The sequence below is a fragment of the Leuciscus leuciscus genome (genome assembly GCF_965113295.1).
Source record: "Leuciscus leuciscus genome assembly, chromosome: 10".
NCBI lineage: Eukaryota > Metazoa > Chordata > Actinopteri > Cypriniformes > Leuciscidae > Leuciscus > Leuciscus leuciscus.
In genome coordinates this window covers 42,928,812-42,945,940 of record NC_138734.1, presented here as the reverse complement: position 1 = coordinate 42,945,940, position 17,129 = coordinate 42,928,812, and the positions used below count along the sequence as shown (strand labels likewise).

The 17,129-nt window shown below is 39.0% G+C and overlaps 1 protein-coding gene across 8 annotated transcripts in view; it reads left to right on the top strand.

Moving 5' to 3' along the window:
* Positions 1-15,956, top strand: part of chst8 (carbohydrate (N-acetylgalactosamine 4-0) sulfotransferase 8) — a 219,110-nt gene extending 203,154 nt beyond the window's left edge. For 5 of the 8 annotated variants that reach the window (XM_082182383.1, XM_082182381.1, XM_082182377.1 and 2 more), the window contains exons 3-4: positions 9,920-9,957; positions 13,531-15,956. In XM_082182383.1, coding sequence (XP_082038509.1) covers positions 9,920-9,957; positions 13,531-14,616 — 1,124 coding nt within the window. In that variant the 3' untranslated portion in view covers positions 14,617-15,956. The remainder of the gene's footprint in view (positions 1-9,919; positions 9,958-13,530) is intronic. The other 3 variants (XM_082182380.1, XM_082182378.1, XM_082182379.1) reach the window with 3 other exon arrangements.
* The last annotated feature ends 1,173 nt before the right edge of the window (positions 15,957-17,129 follow it).

Genomic DNA, 17,129 nt, shown 5'->3' with positions numbered 1-17,129 from the left:
TAACCTTTGTTAATGTTAGGTAAAGCTGTTCATTGTTTGTTCATGTTAGTTCACAGTGCATTAACTAATGTTAACAAATACAACCTTTGATTTTAATAATGTATTAGTAAAAAAGATAACTAAATGCAGTGGAAGTATTGTTCATTATTAGTTCATGTTTACTAAAGTAGTTAACTAAGGATAACTAATGAAACCTTATTGTAAAGTGTTATCAGATATTATATTTGGGCATTGTAACATTTAAATGTCCAGTTTTCTTAAAGGGACCATGACATGAGAAATCAAATTAGCCTTGATCTTTTGACATCGAAGAGGTCTTCGTACCATTAAAACATCCTGACCTCCTTAAAGCATTTATTTAATCAAGTTCCAAAAGCGGCTCTTTTGTATATTGTGGGATTTGTGACGTCACATGGTCAAATACATTTGCATATGACTGCCTCCAGAGCAACACATCGACGAATAGTTATACATCATCGCACTGTATGCCCCGCCCACTGGTGTTTAGACACTTAACGTTTGTCATTGGCCTTCACTGGATGTGTCGCGTCAAAAGCAAATATAACTCATTATAATCACTGATGCTGTCTACACTGATACACTATACAGATGTGCGTTTATTTCCAGGCACTTGAGTCTGTCAACAACAGGACAAATGGAAAAGTAAATGGAAGCGTGAAGGAACGTTTGCTTTGACGCGATTGGTTTAAACAGCTAATTTTCGCATTTCTGTAGAGACGTCAGAAGGATCCCAGTGTCACGAACAACTGGATGGTTTATTTTAATGGCATCCCGGATCGCGTCGGAGGATTATATGTTTGTTCGGAGCATTTGACGGCAGATTGTTTTGTCAGCGAGGCACAGTGTAATGGAGAGTTCACAAAGACGCTTTTGTTGACAGATGAAGCTGTAATATTTGACCATTTAACTAGGCCAAGTGTTACAGAACCTGTGACAAAGCAGTCAACTGTATTGGATCTGACAGCAGCAACATCATAAACCATAAGTAAATGATTTCATAATGCTTTTGTCTGTAAATAGCGGTTTTATATGGATAATGTTTTCAAAACACTTACTCTGCAATAGAACGTACTTTCCTATGCGATAACTTTAGCCAATCATAACAGTGGGCGTTTACTGACAAGCCTTAAAGGAGCGGCGCCTTAAAAACTGATCATTTCAGACAGAGGCTCAGAATGAGGATTGCGGTTTTCCACGTATATATTTGTTTTATATTTGTGCAAAAAACGTTATTAACATTATAAGTGAACGTCAATGAACATATTCAAATAAATTTGATCTTTAATGCAAGTAACGTCGTAAGGAGGTTACCATAATTTTACTGAAAATGTTATCTTCACTTTCTCGGAGTGTTAATTTGTGGGTTAGTGTAGGCCGTAGGGGGATAGAATACTGTATGTGTGTGTGTGTGTGTGTGTGTGTGTGTGTGTGTGTGTGTGTGTGTGTGTGTGTGTGTGTGTGTGTGTGTGTGTGTGTGCGTGCATGCGTGTGTGTGTTCTTCAGAAATACAGCACACAGTGTCAAACTAGCCAACCGCAGCATCACAGCCGCTTAAATGGATTTGTGTCTTTTGTCTGTGTTGAGTGGGAGCTGTGATTCACTCTCTTTATCAAAAACACAAAACAACAGCCACTCCGCCAACCTCATCCTGAAAGACAGACTTCTCCTGACACAAGGCCTGCTCTCTCTGTCTCTCTGACAGCATCTCTCTCTCACACACAGATCAACAGCCTCCGTGAGACCTGCTTTTCACACACCATCAAACCCGTCAGCGCTGAGGCACAGATACTCCTGGATACACACTGCCCAGGAGTCTTTCAGCAGAAATCACCTCCACACACACACACACTTAAAGCACAAGTCAGCTGATGTTTCTGTCCTTAAAGTCGATATGAAATAAACAAGAAGTCCTATTTAATTACTTAAAGAGGACCTTAAAGGTGACATATTAATCCCCTTTTCACAAGATGTAATATAAATCTATGGTGTCCTCAGAATTTGTCTGTGAAATTTCAAACTCAAAATAGCTGTTTTTGTGTTTGTCCCTTTAAATGCAAATTAGCTGCTGCTCCGCCTCCATTCAGAAGAGGGCGGAGCCTTTACACGAGCTTCAATAACGAAACAGTAATAATCTCACTCAGAAATAACCAGTAGTGAGTGCATCCTTACGGAGAGACTCAGGAACTTTTAGATTCACGCAACTGAACGTTTCTGAATGGTTAATGGAGACATTTATGTAGTTGTTGTGGAGTTAGGGTTTCATGGACCGTCATGTTTAACTTTTACACAAGTTGATATAGTTCCCTGAGGTCTTTATAAGGCAGCTGTGACATGTTCTGGTCAATAGTGTTCAGTGCTCGTCTGTGCTCAATCACAGAACAGTTTCAGGCTTTGCTGGAACTTTTGCCATTGTTGTTAGAACTGGTTTCACTGTTAGAACTGGTTTCACTGTTAGAACTGGTCACTGTTAGAACTGGTTTCAGTGTTAGAACTGGTCACTGTTATCGCTTGTGAAACCAAATGTCGTCACCGTGTGTGTAAACGTGCTGATTAAGGGCCGGTAATATTATAATAAGATCCTCTTCATACGTCAGAATGAGAGCGAAATCTGATCGGCTTATTTTTTGAGAAAGGCTCACGAAAAAAAGTTACTGGGTTTCACTTTTCATGTTTTCTGTGTTGGGAGAAGCACTAGGGACCCGATTATAGCACTTACACACGGGAAAAGTCAGATTCTCATGATACGTCCCCTTTAAGCTTTTTCCATGTTCAACTCTCTTTAGTGTGTAATGTTGCTGTTTGAGTATGAAAAAGCTCTGCAAAGCTCCAGTTATTCTCTATATTAGTGTTTCTGAACTCCCTGAAACGCTTGAGTTTCTTCCGGGAACGAACACGTCACATTCCTCATTTAAATAATTAATATGCAGAATAAAGGGTCCTTAAAAGTGGAGCTGGGCTCCAGAGAATGTGTATGTATGTGTGTGTGTGTGTGTGTGTGTGTGTGTGTGTGTGTGTGTGTGTGTGTGTGTGTGTGTGTGTGTGTGTGTGTGTGTGTGCGGGGCCTGGTTGAGTTAGTTAGTAGTGTGTTAAACTGGTGGTTATGGTAAGGGGCGGGGCATTTCCCAAACACGCTCGAAGCGCTCGACCGATCACAACACACTGCTCCAGCCGACCAATCAGAGCACAGTGTGCTTTTCAGAAGGAGGGGCTTCATAGAGACAGGAAGTAAACAGAGCGTTACTGACAGACTGGGAAGAGAGGAGCCGCAACAATGGAGAATATGAGGAAAATAATCAACATTCAAGCAGGAAAATCACATATCTCCTGGGGGTTTGCTTTATTACAGAGTAGTGTTACAGAACTCAAGTAAAATGAGTTGCATATTGACATTAAACTACACTGTAAAACATGATTTGTCAAAGATTCATGTTTTACAAAAATATATATTTCAGTCTTTCTGCTTGAAAAATGTAAGGCAAGAACATCCCGAATAACAGAAGCACTGAATATCCTGTCATATTCATGTGGAAGCATCAGTGTTTCTAAAGGTCAAAGGTGAAATTTTGACTAGAATGTGATCAGACTGAAATCACAAATAATTTCCATTTAAGTGACATAAATGTCATTGCGTTCGTGTCTGTGTGTGTTTCTCCGTGCTGTGAAGAGAAGCTCGGTCAGCACAGATGGCCAGAGAGGGCATTAGCCCTGAGGTCACAGCTGACACACACACACACACACACACACACACACACACACACACACTCACTCACACACACACACACACACACACACACTCTCTCTCTCACACATACTCTCACACACACACACACACATTCTCTGGAGCCCAGCTCCACTTTTAAGGACCCTTGTGTCTGGAGGAAAGTATTCTTCGGTAGTTTCCTTCACCTGGCCGCCGTCTCTCTTCTCTCTGTCTGTGTCTCTGTGGCTCAGTGACGGTTCTCCCCCAAAGGCTCTGTAAGCATTCACGTATCACTGGGTTTGGCAAACCGCTAAACACACAAGCACACACACACACACACACACTTTCCCTTCAAACTCTTACACACACTGGCATCTACATGGTTTTTGTCTCTTGTCAAGTACAAGAATCTGAAGGGAAAAAACAACAGCTTCAGCTTCAGCTTCAGGTTTGGAGAGAGAGAGGTTTAGTATTCAAACAGAGTCATCAGAAGACTTCTGAAGTCAGGAAAAGCCTTTGTTTGGATTGTGATTCTCATCCACAAGTAATTATGATTTGTCTTTGGTAGAAAAGACTATTCTTTGATTTTATCTAAATATGAAATATATATAATGAAAAGAAAATAATAAAAATTAAATTATGGCAAAATATCACTCTCTTCTGTTGCTTCCGAAGGGCATTACTAAATGAAAAAAAAATATATATATATATATATTTAAACAAAATAGCAAATATTTGGACATCTTCATCCTGTTCAAAAGTTTTCACCCCCCAGCTCTTAATGCATCGCGTTTCCTTCTGGAGCATCAGTGTATGTATATATACAGTTAAATAATGTGCAACTTATACATTTGTGTGGATGACACTCAAATGAGCAATTTTTGTGCTACAAAAAAATCTAAACTGGGAGTGGAAACAATAATATTAATGATCCAGTGATGTATTTAGTATATTTCTGTTCTGGCGCTTGACCTGTATTGATTGATGAGGTTGCCGGTGTTCATGACACACACAAAAAACAATTAGAAATGCTGCTTTTTCTGGAGAACTTTAGTTATTTGTGGAACTATATAAAGATTCAGACAATGGCATCCGACCTGTTTGATTTGACATACTGAAACTTCCAGACGTAACGTATCATAAAAAGTGATCAGCGTGTTCCTTCTGTCTGCGGCTTGACTTTCTGTTTCTATTATTATTGTTCTCTTTATCTCTGCGCAGAGCGGCACATCATATCGTCGTCTGACAGCGCGCTTGTTGCTACGGGAAACCTCTCATTAAAACGTGTTGACGTTCACAGATGATAAAGGCCTTGACGAGCACAGATGTTAAAGTAAACATGTCTGAGATTCAGATACACAAGAGCCTGTTGCTTTTTTTCTCTTCTTTTTTTGTGCTTTTTTTCTCGGTTAAAAGCGTCGTCCGGACTTGCAATTCAGTGGATTCACAGAAGCTCTAAAAAAAATGCTGGTTTGAAAATAGGAAATGGAAGAGAAAACACATGATGTGTGAGACGAGAAGCACACCGAGTTATAGATGGAAGAGTCATGCGTTTGGACAGAAGGGACGGGATTTGATAGTTCGTGCATGTGAATAAAAAGTCAAAAAAACATGATTTTTACTAGAAGAATTGTGTTTATAACTAAATGAATAGCATTGCATCATTCGCTCAGCATGATTGGAGTATTGCATAGTTTACTATTCAATAGGGGTGCAACATTATATTGTGTCACAATACAAAAAAATGCATCAATATGCATCATGGATAGTGACAATATGTATTGTGTGTAATTCACCCACAATAAAAAATTACTGTGTGAGAAAAAATGCAAGTTTTAGTGTCAGTACTACATTAAACTACTATATATAATGTTAAATATAATGTATAATAATGCAATGGGGGAATATTTGTGGGTCCTGATGATGCCAAATATCTTGTTAAAAAGTGGCCTACATTATTTTAAATAGATCTAGTCAGTGAAACAGTGCAAACATATTCATCTACAATAATTCAGTATTTTCAGCTTCAGAATCATGAATATTGTTATTCTGGCGTCTCTATTGTCCTGTGCTTTGGGTTTCAGCACCAAGTCCAAGACTATTCAGACTAATCAAATTTAACATTTTAATCAACAGTTCATTTTTTATTAACCTTTTATCATATGACTTGGAGTATCACAATAATATGGTATCGTGAGTTCAGTATCGTGATGTGTATTGAATCGTGACATGAGGGTCTCGCTACACCTCTACTGATCAACATAACGTCAATCGCCTTTGCAGTCAGTTGCCTCTTCATGCAAGTCGTTGCCTATATATGTACACTAAATAATTCTGGGTTGTTTTAACCCAATTTTGGGTTAAACATAGACAAACCCAGCCATTTGGTTACATTTTTAAATTGCATTTTTAATCCAACGGTTTGGGTTTGTCCATATTTGACCCAAAATTGTGTTAAATCAACACAGAAATTTTTAGAGTGGTTCCAAATGAGTCCCGTGAAAGCTTCAGTGGTGGTTAGTGTGTGTGTGTGTGTGTGTGTGTGTGTGTGTGTGTGTGTGTGTGTGTGTGTGTGTGTGTGTGTGTGTGTGTGTGTGTGTGTGTGTGTGTGTGTGTGTGTGTGTGTGTGTGTGTGTGTGTGTGTGTGTGTGTGTGTGTGTGTGTGTGTGTGTGTGTGTGTGTGTGTGTGTGTGTGTTAATAGCTAGTTGCAGACAGTGGACAGCGCAGAAGCTCACCAGGGTTTGAAACAAAGGATGGAAGTGACAGAAGAGAGGGTGTGAGACTCTAAAGGTTACACAGCTCTAAGTGATCAGAGCCGGTCCGACAGGGAGTGTGTGTTGCAGTCGGCCGGTCACTATTGATCAAACACACTGTCATTACTCGCTCTCTCGCTGTAGGTCAGCGCGGTGCTGTTTTTACGAGGCTGTAATTTTCCCTGTGTTTTTATTCTCGGCACTTGCTTGAGTCGGTGTATCAGCCCTCTGGGGAACGCCACAGAATCACAGAATCACACACAGACTGAGATTCACCTGACGACACACAGGGTTATTTTGGTCTCGGTGCGTCAGTCAGACGGTGTGTGTGTGTGTGTGTGTCCCCTGGTGCCGCTGGTCACCTGCTCTCATTACCACACACACACATCCAGAGGGAACCGTCTCCGCTCTTCTAGAACATCACACACAGTTCAGATGTTTAATTCAATATTTCATATTTAATAGATTATGTATATATAATCTATATATATGCGTGCGTGCGTGCGTGCGTGCGTGCGTGCGTGCGTGCGTGTGTGTGTGTGTGTGTGTGTGTGTGTGTGTGTGTGTGTGTGTGTGTGTGTGAGCGGCCTAATGAAACGAATGGGAAAGCCTGTGGTGCTGGAGAGGGAAGCTGTGTTATAATATCGCAGTGTTGTTGAGCTCTGGGTGTTTTTCAGAGTGCCACACACACCGAGATCTGAATTCTGCCTCGCTTCTCCAGACACCAGCGTGTGTGTGTGTGTGTGTGTGTGTGTGTGTGTGTGTGTGTGTGTGTGTGTGTGTGTGTGTGTGTAAGTCTGGATTGTTGATCTGCCTTTGAGAGGTAATCAGGCCTGATCCTGACCTGTCAGATGATGGTGTAAACCTGCTTCTTTGAACATAATTTAAAGCTGAAGTGTGTATCTTTGCATACTAGTATTGTAACATAAAATTAAAATTATACATAACATTCATTTAACATACAATTAAATTATTTTTTAAATTAAATATTAATAAATACTATAGTATGTACATTAATAATACTAAAATTATACAAATTAAAACTTAAAAATAAATTAAAGCTAAATAGAAATATAAAAAAATGACAACAGCACAAAAAAATACTGAAACAAAATAAAATTAAGATGAAAACTGAAAAATATAAAAATACAAGCTAATTCAAAATATTATAATAGTATATAAATAATACTAAAATAACACTGCAGTATGTATAATAAAATTGCATTTTAAACAGAGGAATGCTCAATAATGTCTAGTTATCATCTTGGCTATAAAAACATTTATTTAGATTTTTCAATTAAAGTTGAATCCAGTTGGAAGGTTACATCGAGTGCATTGCATTGTGGGATATAGTAGAATAAGCTACTTGTATTCTGCATATTTTGGCAGTAAGTCATGTAGCAGGTCATCTAGATATTTCAGAAAATGTGCATATACTACTGTACATACTGGAGAAATAGTGCATTTGTGCATGTGTTTGAATATATTTAGCTAATTTGTATGCATTCATTCATTTTGTCTCTTTGCTAAACCAAGCATTACTATTAATATTGCTCATGCATCGTGTCTGGGTTTAGAGCAAACCACTAACTCACTTTAATTGCCTATATTGCTGTCTCATTGCAAATGATCAGTTTTATGATATTCAGATTTATGCATTTCAAATTGGCCTTGAAGGAGGGACTAGTAAGTAACAACATGCAATGTGCTCAAAAATACTGTGCAAATCCATAGCAACACTGAGTTTTGTGCATGAAAATGTGCCGATCTAGTTTCCTTCTGAAGTCAGAAGCGGATGACTTGGTGTTATTAAGCAGAGCTTTAACATAGTGTGCATCAGTAATGCTCTGCAACGAGGTTAAAATCCCTGCCCTTCAGTCAGAAGATATGAAGATCTCAGGTGTAAATCAAGCGCATCATCCTTCCCAGCATGCATGTGAACTGACAAGATGTTGCGTGTTAAAGAGACGCACGTGTCAGTCAGGTGCGCGCGGGTGTGTGTTGTGTTCAGTGTGTTCAGTCGTTTCCAGAAGCGTCTGTGAGGGAGTCACAACAGGTCAAGAGCTCTGAGCATTTTAATCAACTGCTTGCCAGTTAACAGCTCTGTTTAAGTTTGTCTGCGCGGTGTAATTTATTTAACCCGTGGCTCACTTCTGACAGGAACATTAGTTTACAGTCGTAAACAACATGCGCTTATGTTCACAAACATCTCTTAGCTCCGCCCTCAAACACTGTAGTTTATCTGAGACTGGAAGAGTTTGGTTCGTGTTGTTCGTGTTGAGAAGACGCTGTTTTCTGCTGACAAAGCAAATCCACTTTGATGTTCGTATCAAGTGCTGAAATTTAGATATGCTACTAGAAATTTGGTTTCTGACCAATCAGAACAGACTGGAATATCTGACCAATCAGAGCAGAGCAGCTCTCAGAGAGGCGGAGCTTAGAGAGACTGAATCCTTGATGGAAGCGTTTCAGACACTGAGAGAAAAGAGCTGATGCTGTAATGGATGCAGGATTATGAGAAAATTAAAGTGTTTTTTGACCTTACATGCATGTAAACATATTGTTGGAGACTCCAAAACAAAAAACCTTTAAAAGTGCATATAGGGGCATATAGGACTCTGATAAAGATGTAATTTTACATCGAAACGTTAGTCATTGTTATGCACCTTGAATAAATTAATTAATAAGAAGACATCTGTGTTGCACCGGCGATTTCTTTTTTCTGCTTTATTTTGTCCTGCCTTGGTTGCACCGGATTGTTGTGGATTGCAGAAGTGCAGAGAATCTTCTTTTTTAATTGCATATAGGGGCACTTTAAGAAGTGAAAATAACTCTTTAGATTGTAATGTTTATATAGAGAGAGAAAGAAAGAGAGAGAGAGAGAGAGAGAGAGAGAATATGCATCTGTCTCCATTTATTGTGTGTGTGTGTGTGTGTGTGTGTGTGTGTGTGTGTGTGTGTGTGTGTGTGTGTGTGTGTGTGTGTGTGTGTGTGTGTGTGTGTGTGTGTGTGTGTGTGTGTGTGTGTGTGTGTGTGTGTGTGTGCTTCTCGATTACATGTTTGGTCACATGGTTACACATGGAAAGCTGTGATTAGTGAATGTTTCTTATTCTCTCCATAATTACAGAATGAGTGATTCGAAATGCTTGAGATTGTTTAAATGGAATGTGAAAGACGCAGCATGTGGCCTTTATGTTTGTGATTTTGCACACACACACACACACACACACACACACACACACACACACACACACACACACACACACACACACACACTCAGATGAGAGATGTAGTGTTCTGGATGCTCTTGAGATGCATTTTAGAGTTGAACCGTGTTTGAATGTGCGTGTTTTTTATGTGCAGAATCCATTATGCTTATCGAATATTGTCTTTATTTTTCTAGTCTTTGCATGCACAGCTGATCTGTCTGTGTATCTGTCCTTTCAGGTGTGAAGTTCAGGAGCACCACTCAGTCCAGACAGGTGAGATCATGTCTTATCCATAAACTGATCTTCGTCTGATTGTATTAAACACACTGTATTGTCCCGGGGGAAGAGGCTGTAGACTGCCGTCACTAATCAAACGAACCCTGACTTCATCATGAACTAATCACCTCGTTAATACTGGATTTATGATTATTCAATTCATTGACTTTATTGCACCTTAATTAAAATGAGAAGTTAAATTGATATTTGCCACAGACGGCGTGTTTTTGGAAATCAGGTGACGTAGAGAATTAAGCTAAAATCCTCGTCAATTAGTGGATTAGAGATGTTGATAATGAGCCACAGACTGAGCACAGATGAGCTGGAATGAGACACACTCACACAGGAGGATCAGAAACGGATTCATGGCGCCATCTGGTGGCGGAGAGTCACAAACTCAACCTGAACTCTGAGACTGAGACTGAAGACTGAGACTGAGACTAGGGGCGCTTTCACACTGGCAGTTTAGTGCGGACCGGGGCACGGTTTGCATGAAAAATCGCTAATGTGAACGCTGTCATCGGACCCGGGTGCGCACTAGAGTACCGAACCCGAGACTACCTGGAGGAGGTGGTCTGAGCTCGGTTGCTCCCGAACCGTGGCGCGGTTCGCGTTAATGTGCAAGCAACACGGACTCGGGTGCGCGCTTGTTCAGGAAGTATAGTATCCCGCGCATGCGTATCACTGTCGATATCATTGTTTCCTCACACACGACAACCATGAGTGGCAGGGGAACGTTGTGGGACACTGAAGAGGTGATGTCTCTCACTATGTTGTACATAATAGCACCAAAAAAAACAGACAAATTACAGATATGCTCAGTCGAGTTGTATTATCCATGCATTTTCCGTGTGCGTTTGCGATGACGTAAGATCACTGCAAACGCACCTGGGTTCGATACAACTAATTGAGTGTGAAACCAGACCAACGCTGCGGGGGGCGCCGGGAACTAGCGCACTCGGGTTCGGACCGCAGCAAACGAACCCAGTGGAAAAACGCCCTGAGACTGAGACTGAGACTGAGACTGAGACTGAGAGTCACACACTCAACCTGAACTCTGAGACTGAAGATAGATCAGTCAGACACACTCAACTACATGGTCATTTGAAATGAATGGCATCAGTTTATGGGGCGCCGTTTGTAAAGCGGCTCACGCTGAAAATAACAGCAACATTTTGTCACATTTAGCTTCAAACAATGTTTAAAAAACTGGTATGAATTTTTGATGGTCACTTTTTACCACATTTACAACAATATTTGTCAACTTAGAGATATTTTAAATAGTTAAATCTAAATATTAAATGTTACACCTAAATTCTAAATCTAAATGTTAAATCTAAATCTAAATCTAAATGTTAAATCTAAATGTTAAATCTAAATGTTAAATCTAAATGTTAAATCTAAATGTTAAATCTAAATATTAAATCTAAATGTTAAATCTAAATCTAAATCTAAATGTTAAATCTAAATCTAAATGTTGAATCTAAATGTTTCGGGTGAAACTAAATATTTAACTAATATGCAAATTCAAAATGCCGGTAACCGGAAGTGCCAAAATAAAAGCTCGAGTGTGTGTTTATAGCATGGTTTATAGTGTCAAATAACGAATAAAAACCATCTCATAATAATAACTATAATATAACGATAATAACTACCTAAAATAATAAACACGTTTGGAGAAACTGTAGAGTTTCGTGATGAGAGTGATGACATGACATTCAGTCAAAGTGAGCCCCCTCGTGGCTGGCTATTATGGCTGCAGGTCATAAGTCCCGCACTTTTCATAAAAGTGACACTAGCCTACTCTTCAAATACAGTTTCTCCAAATGTGTTTATTATTTTAGGTAGTTATTATCACGATAATCCATGTCCAAGAGTCCATTTCCTCGGATGAGATGGTTTTTATTCGTTATTTGACACTATAAACCATGCTATAAACACACACTGACCTCCTCGAGCTTTTATTTTGGCACTTCCGGTTACCGGCATTTTGATTTTGCATATTAGTTAAATATTTAGTTTCACCCGAAACATTTAGATTCAATATTTAGATTTAGATTTAACATTTAGATTTAGATTCAACATTTAGATTTAGATTCAACATTTAGATTTAGATTTAACATTTAGATTTAGATTCAACATTTAGATTTAGATTTAACATTTAGATTTAACATCTAGATTTAGATTTAACATTTAGATTTAACATCTAGATTTAGATTTAACATTTAGATTTAGATTTAATATTTAGATTTAACATTTAGATTTAGATTTAGATTTAACATTTAGATTTAGATTTAACATTTAGATTTAACATTTAGATTTAGATTTAGATTTAACATTTAGATTTAGATTTAGATTTAGCATTTAGATTTAACATTTAGATTTAGATTTAGATTTAACATTTAGATTTAGATTTAGCATTTAGATTTAACATTTAGATTTAGATTTAGATTTAACATTTAGATTTAGATTTAGCATTTAGATTTAACATTTAGATTTAGATTTAGATTTAACATTTAGATTTAACATTTAGATTTAGATTTAACATTTAGATTTAGATTTAGCATTTAGATTTAACATTTAGATTTAGATTTAGATTTAGATTTAGATTTAACATTTAGATTTAGATTTAGATTTAACATTTAACATTTAGGTGTAACATTTAATATTTAGATTTAACTATTTAAAATATCTCTAAGTTGACAAATATTGTTGTAAATGTCAAAAATTCATACCAGTTAAATACAACATTGTTTGAAGCTAAATGTGACAAAATGTTGCTGTTATTTTCAGCATGAGACACTTTACAAACGGCGCCCCATATCAGTTAATAATGTGCCTTTCAATATATTTAGGGTTTTTATTTTGCATTGTTTAGTTATTGATTTATTATCTTTTTATTTATTATGTATACATTAATTAAAGGCATCAGTTGATAATGTGCACTTTCTGACTGAAAGAAATATGACACTGTCAGTTGTGAATGATTGTAAATATATTTATATACGTGTATATGTGTGTGTGAGTGTGCTTTTATGTATGTGTGTGTGTGTGTGTGTGTGTGTGTGTGTGTGTGTGTGTGTGTGTGTGTGTGTGTGTGTGTGTGTGTGTGTGTGAGTGTGAGTGTGTGTGTGTGTGTGTGTGTGTGTGTGTGTGTGTGTGTGAGTGTGTGTGTGTGTGTGTGTGTGTGTGTGTGTGTGTGTGTGTGTGTGAGTGTGCATTTATGTATGTGTGTGTGTGTGTGTGTGTGTGTGTGTGTGTGTGTGTGTGTGTGTGTGTGTGTGTGAGAGAGAGAGAGAGAGAGAGCGTGCGTGCGTGCGTGCGTGCGTGCGTGCGTGCGTGCGTGTGTGTGTGTGTGTGTGTACATTTATATATATTTATTACATGGCTTGGTTGAATTACAATGTAGAATGCGGTCTGTTATTACATAATTTCCTTCACATTAAAATAATGATGGATCATGGGGAATTTGGGGGATTTTTCTTCTTTTTGGAGTGAAATATAACAGAATGAATACATTCCTGTCTCCTAATATCAGTTTGCTCATAGGTTTGTCTTGTGTGTTTGAAGGAGCAGTGTGGTCAGTTCAGTGAGATCGTGAGAGTCCACCAGCGTTCAGAAGAGGGCGACGTCGACCCCATCTCTCCCATGCAGCTCCCAGACTCCCAGTGGAAACGCCAAGCCCCCACACCGGGATCCCGGGAACACGACCCGGGCTCCCAACAGGTCACCAAACGCCACCGGAAACTTCTGAAGACCAGTCCAGTGCAGCACACAAACTCCTCCTCATCATCGTCTTCATCGTCGCACTCGGAGATCTCGCGGCGTCTCTCTGACGTTCAGGAGTCCCGTCGCCGGATCGTACGCGAGGTCTGCGGGAAGTATCGGAGTAATATCTCTCGGACCATTACGCCACATCACGTGTCACGTATTTACGTGGAGGACAGACATAAACTCCTGTACTGCGAGGTCCCGAAAGCCGGATGCTCCAACTGGAAGAGGGTCCTGATGGTGCTAGCCGGAGTCGCTAACTCCACGCGGGATATAAACCACGTATCCGTTCACTACGACAATCACCTGAAGCGCCTGGACAGCTTCGACCGGCAAGGAATCAGCAAGCGTTTAGAAACGTACACTAAAGTTCTGTTCGTACGCGAGCCCATGGAGCGTCTGGTGTCCGCCTTCAGGGACAAATTCGAGAGCCCAAATTCCTACTATCATCCCGTATTCGGGAAGCCCATCATCTCCAAATACAGAGTGAATGCATCGCAGTCGGCTTTGAAGACGGGAAGCGGCGTGACCTTTCGGGAGTTCATCCACTACTTGCTGGACGTGCACCGTCCCGTGGGAATGGACATCCATTGGGAAGCCACCAACCAGCTCTGCAGCCCCTGCCACCTGCACTACGACTTCATCGGGAAAGTCGAGACCTTGGAAGAAGACGCCAACTTCGTTTTACGGAAGATCGGGGCCCCGGAGAACCTGACGTACCCCTCGTTTAAAGACGGGAACCCCAAAGCGGCCAGAACTTCCACTCAGATCACGCAGCATTACTTTTCCCAGCTGAACGCTTCGGAGCGCCAGCGAGCGTATGACTTCTACTACATGGACTACTTGATGTTTAACTACTCTAAACCCTATAAAGATCTCTACTGAAGCTTGGTTACCCCGTGTCCGTCGGCCAGTCGATGCTAAGATCCGCTCGGACACTACTTAGACTAATCCACACTTACACAGTCTCGTCCTCTTGGAGATTCAGATGGTGATTGCACAAAATGCTCTTTATTTGCCACTGAAAAGTGACTGTCAAACTGACAGCGTACGTTTAGTAAAAACTCAATCCAATCAGAACTGTCAAAGGTTTAATGGTAACACTTTACAATAAGGTTCATTAGTTAACATTAACTAAGAATGAACAATACTTCTACAGCATTTATTAATCTTAGATATTAATTTCAACATTTACTAATACATTATTAAAATCAAAGGTTGTGTTTGTTAACAGTAGTTAATGCACTGTGAACTAACAATGAACAGCTGTATTTGTATTAACTAACATTAACAAAGATTAATAAATACTGTAACAAATGTATTGCTCATTGTTAGTTCGTTAACTAATGAGACCTTATTGTAAAGTGTTACCGGTTTAATATACAGAAGCACAGAACGTTTAAAATTTTGGGGTCAGTAAGATTTTGTTACAATGTTACAGAAGAATTCCATTTCAAATAAATGCTGTTCTTTTGAAGAAAAAATAAATTAATCAAAAAAAAAATATTATCACTGTTTCCACAAAAATGTGAAATGAACTGTTTTCAACATTGATAATAATCATAAATGTTTCTTGATCATCAAATCATCATATTAGAATGATTTGTGAAGGATCATGTGACACTGAAGACTGGAGTAATGATGCTGAAAATTCAGCTTTAATCACAGGAATAAATTATAATTTAAAATATATTCACATAGAAAAAAAAGCTATTTTAAATTGAAATAATATTTCACTGTTTTTACTGTGTTTTTGATCATATAAATGCAGTCTCGCTGAACATGACTGTTGAAAAAACATTAAACATCTCCCTGAACCCCAAACTTTTGAATGGTAGTGTATGAAGTGGGATTTTAGACCAATGAGATGTCAGTGTGGGCGGGGCCAGAGCCATATAGAGAGAGAGTTGCGACAACTCCATTGACTACAATGGAACGCTTTTTTTACAGCAATGGCGGCTCGTAGAGCCTTTCAATAGTTCCCGGAAGTAACAGCAGCGCGGTAGAACAGACCGTTTGTGATGCAGTTTTAAAAGATAAGACGTTTAAAGAATAAGATTGTATATTATCATATTATCTGAATCAAATAAACTTGTGTTTTAAAGCATGCTAGTTGATTCCGAAGCACTTCCTGGAACTATCTGAGGTCTACGCGAATCACGTGACAACTAAGAATTTTGAACTTCCGTTGTCGCAACTCTCTCTCTATATGGCTCTGGGCGGGGCTATCCAGCATGACATCACAAGTAGAAACCAAGTAATTGACCAAATATCTCAGTTTAGGACAGAAACTTGTTGCTTTGTTGTGTCACGCCTGTTCTGCTACATTGACCATAAGTAGGGTGACCATACGTCCTGTTTAACCAGGACATATCTGGCCAGGATTTCGAGATCGCCCAAAATGCCCGGGATTCGGCTTTTGCTTTCTACAGTCACCATTCATTATGTTTACATTATTACGTTATTTGACACTGACACGTACGTGCCAGCTTTGCAGGTCATGCATTCTGATTCACACGGATCCCGATCGAGACGAAAACACAGGAATTTTCTTAGCAATGCTTACACGCACATCAACCGATCACTTGTTTAGCGTTCATGTAAACACTACATTCAGATTAACCAATCGGAATTAATTCAGTACTACTGAATCAAAAGGTGTACATGTAAAAAAAATGAATGGCGACGAGAAAGCAAAAGCCGAATCGCGGATATTTTGGGCGATCTCGAAATCCCGGCCGGACATGACCTGGAATATGGTCACCCTACCATAAGACTATATTTACATCATAAATGTAGAAAAGGGCAACGTTTGTGAGAGTGAAATGATCCTATTATAGATTTCACCTCTTACAAAAATACCACGGTATTACTATGTTAGCAAGGTATTCTTTGAAACAAAAAAGTAGTGCACTATGGTGCAGTGAAGGTATCACATAGTAATACTATGGTATTTTGAAATATACCATGGTAGTAAACTTCATCTATTATAAATATTTCATGGCACTTCCAAGAAAATTGCAATGGCAAAGTACATGTATAAAATAACATGGTAATACCATGGTAAGTGGTACGTAGGAGTGCTTCTCATGTACCATGGTACTTTGAAGAATACCATGGTACTACATATACTTTTTTTTGTAAATACCATAGTATGTATATGGTAATACCACGTTTTTTTAACACTACCATGAAGTTATATTTTGAAGTAGCCTATAGCCTACCATATAAGTACTATAGTACCTGAATATACTAATGATACATTATCATCTGACATGATCATATACCATGGTATTTTAGCAAGAGTTTTCCCCTACTATATATATTAAGATCACTCACTTCCCTTTAGCGAACACACTCAATCCTCCACCACTAACTACACTGATATTTTCAGATAA